Consider the following 3,015-nt stretch of genomic DNA (forward strand, 5'->3'; position numbering starts at 1 on the left):
AAAAAAGGCGATATTTTGATGTAACTTTGAGAGGAGAATTAAAAGTTCTGGAAAGAAGTGTCTCTGCCCAGCTGAGGGAGGGAACATCAGTGGTGACTTCATCCTGTTTCCCAGCAGGTTCCCCTGGAGCCCCAGGGACACCTGGAGGGAGCCCCGAGGGGGCAGAGAAAGGGCTGCCTTGGGCTGGTCCTCTGCTGCTGAGCTGGGCTGGGCTCCTGGCATGGAGGGAGCTGATGGCAAGCGGGCAGCGCTGCAGAGAGACAGCTCTGCCCAGGAGCAGCTCCTCTGCCAAGCGCAGCAGGGCTGAGGGCACTGCCTGCAGGCACCCGAGAGGAGCCAGGCACAGAGAGGATAAAGGCAGCTGGGAGTGGGAGGAGAGTTCTGAGCTCGTTCTCGGGGAAATCTTCACCCCTGTTGACACAGTCAGTCTCTGGCTGTGGGGCAATGCAGGGGGGTCTCCTGGAGGGATGTTCTAGGGCTGGCTGAGAGGAGCTGTCAGGATGGCTCTCCTGGCTTCTCTGGTGTGGAGAAGGAGGCCGTGCTTCCGAGCAGGGATGCCCTGCTGCACCATGGCAGCGACAATGAAGGAGGGCTGCCTTCTGCGAGGGACTGTGGCAGGGTTTTGAAGACAGGTGGGTGTGCAGGCAGGGGTGCCCAGGGCTGTCCTTGAGAGCAGGGTCCCTGCAGCCCAGGGCTCTGTGTGCCGGGGCAGGGACTCTGCTGCTTGCCAGGGTCAGCTCTCAGCCTGCCCAAGGAGTTCCCCCCCGAGCGTCTGTGGGGAGAAGCTGTGGGGAAAAGGAGAGACTCCCCTCAGGGCAGGGTCCTTTGGCTCTTTTTCGAGTGTGTGCTGTGTGGGTCAGGGCTGCCCACAGCTGCAGATCTCCCCCAGAGCACTGGCAGAGGCAGCATTTACAGAGGAAAGGCAAGGCAGGGGCTGCCTGGAAGATGAAGACATTGCAGGGTCTGTGCTCTCAGCTGTCTCCTGAGGGAAAGGAGCTGTCACTGTTCCACTGAGGGATCAGCAGATCTGCCAGAAAGCTCACAAAGTGCCTTCAGCCCCTCCTCTCCCTACACACAGCACCAGCAGCACCTTTGCTTCCAGCATCAGGCTTTCTCTCCTCTCCTCCTGAGGAGCCACAAAGAGGGAGATGGCCCTGGGCAGTGCCCTGCTGCCAGGAGGGGTCTGCAGGGCAGAGCTGAGCCCCCAGCGGGTGGGATGGGCTGTGGGAGCAGGGACAGGGAGGAGACGTGGGCACAGAGCAGCAGCTCCTGGCAGGGGCAGCTCCAGGCAGCAGAGAGCCACTCCACCCGGCTGCATCCCTCTCTGCTCCGCTGCACAGGGACAGAGAAACCAGACGGGAGAAACCGACTTTGAAACTGGAGGTTACGGTTGGACTCAGTGATCTTGAAGGTCCCTTCCAACCTAAATGATTCTATGAGTCTATGACTCTTTAAACCTTCCACACTCACAAAAGGCGAATTTCATCTTCAAGTACGTTGTCAGGGAGACCATTCTTACAGGGAGAGCAGTGCAAGCACAGGACACCTGGGTGGTGCCCAGCAGGTCACTGGTGAGCAGAGCAGCTCTCCTGACTCTGCACTAGGGCACAGAGAGCCCTTTTGTCCCTCAGGGCTCAGCAGTGTTCAGGCTAAAGGCAATGGGAAAGAGAAGGATTTGTGCTCCTGCAAAGAAAGTGCCCGCAGCAGCACAAGCCTGATCTCACAAAAAGGAACTGAATGAAATTATTCCAAAGGAAGAGAAGTCATTTTGCAGGGATATTTTGGTAAAGAGAATAGGATTGGCTCAACGAAGCCTTCCTTATCTTGTCAACTGCTCTTTCTTGTCATGCTCAGAGTGAACAAATGTCCAACAGCAGCTCCATCACCCAGTTCCTCCTCCTGGCATTCGCAGACACACGGGAGCTGCAGCTCTTGCACTTCGGGCTCTTCCTGGGCATCTACCTGGCTGCCCTCCTGGCCAACGGCCTCATCATCACCACCATCGCCTGTGACCGCCGCCTCCACACCGCCATGTACTTCTTCCTCCTCAACCTCTCTGTTCTTGACCTGGGCTCCATCTCCACCATTGTCCCCAAATCCATGGCCAATTCCCTCTGGGACACCAGGGACATCTCCTATGCAGGATGTGCTGCTCAGCTCTTCTTTTATATGTTCTTTCTCACAGCAGAGTTCTGTCTTCTTACCATTATGGCCTATGACCGCTACGTGGCCATCTGCAAACCCCTGCACTACGGGACCCTCCTGGGCAGCAGAGCTTGTGTCCACATGGCAGCAGCTGCCTGGGGCAGTGGGTTTCTCAATGCTCTCCTGCACACGGCCAATACATTTTCCCTGCCCCTCTGCCAGGGCAATGCCCTGGACCAGTTCTTCTGTGAAATCCCCCAGATCCTCAAGCTCTCCTGCTCACACTCAGCAGGTCCAGAGAGGGGATTCTCCCCCTCTACTCTACTCTCATGAGACCCCACCTGGAGTATCGTGTCCAGCTCTGTAGCCCACAGCACAAGAGGGACATGGACTTGTTGGAGCGGGTCCAGAGAAAGGCCACGAAGATGATCCGAGGGCTGGAGCACCTCTCCTACGAAGAGAGGCTGAGAGAGTTGGGGTTGTTCAGCCTGGAGAAGAGAAGGCTCCGGGGAGACCTTATAGCAGCTTTCCAGAACCTGAAGGGGGCCTATCAGAAAGCTGGGGAGGGGCTGTTTGCAAGGGCATGTAGCGATAGGATGAGGGGCAATGGGTTAAACTAGAGCAGGGTAGGTTTAGATTAGACATTAGGAAGAAGTTCTTTCCACTGAGGGTGGTGAGACACTGGCACAGGTTGCCCAGAGAGGTGGTGGAGGCCCCATCCCTGGAGACATTCAAGGCCTAGGCTTGCTGAGGCTCTAAGCAACCTGCTCTGGTTGAAGATATCCCTGCTTACTGCAAGGGGGTTGGCGTGGATAACCTTTCAAGGTCCCTTCCAACCTAACAGATTCTATGATTCTATCATTCTAAGAG

At 56.7% G+C, this 3,015-nt stretch overlaps 1 protein-coding gene across 1 annotated transcript; it reads left to right on the forward strand.

The window, feature by feature from the left end:
• Positions 1-1,896: 1,896 nt before the first annotated feature.
• Positions 1,897-2,424, forward strand: LOC128903381 (olfactory receptor 14C36-like; the record flags this gene model as incomplete). Its single annotated transcript, XM_054187399.1, has 1 exon — positions 1,897-2,424. A coding segment is annotated over one exon (528 nt), but the record flags the coding sequence as incomplete, so codon positions are not given.
• Positions 2,425-3,015: the final 591 nt, after the last annotated feature.

Source organism: Rissa tridactyla, unplaced genomic scaffold, assembly GCF_028500815.1.
Source record: "Rissa tridactyla isolate bRisTri1 unplaced genomic scaffold, bRisTri1.patW.cur.20221130 scaffold_29, whole genome shotgun sequence".
In the NCBI taxonomy this organism is placed as follows: Eukaryota; Metazoa; Chordata; class Aves; order Charadriiformes; family Laridae; genus Rissa; species Rissa tridactyla.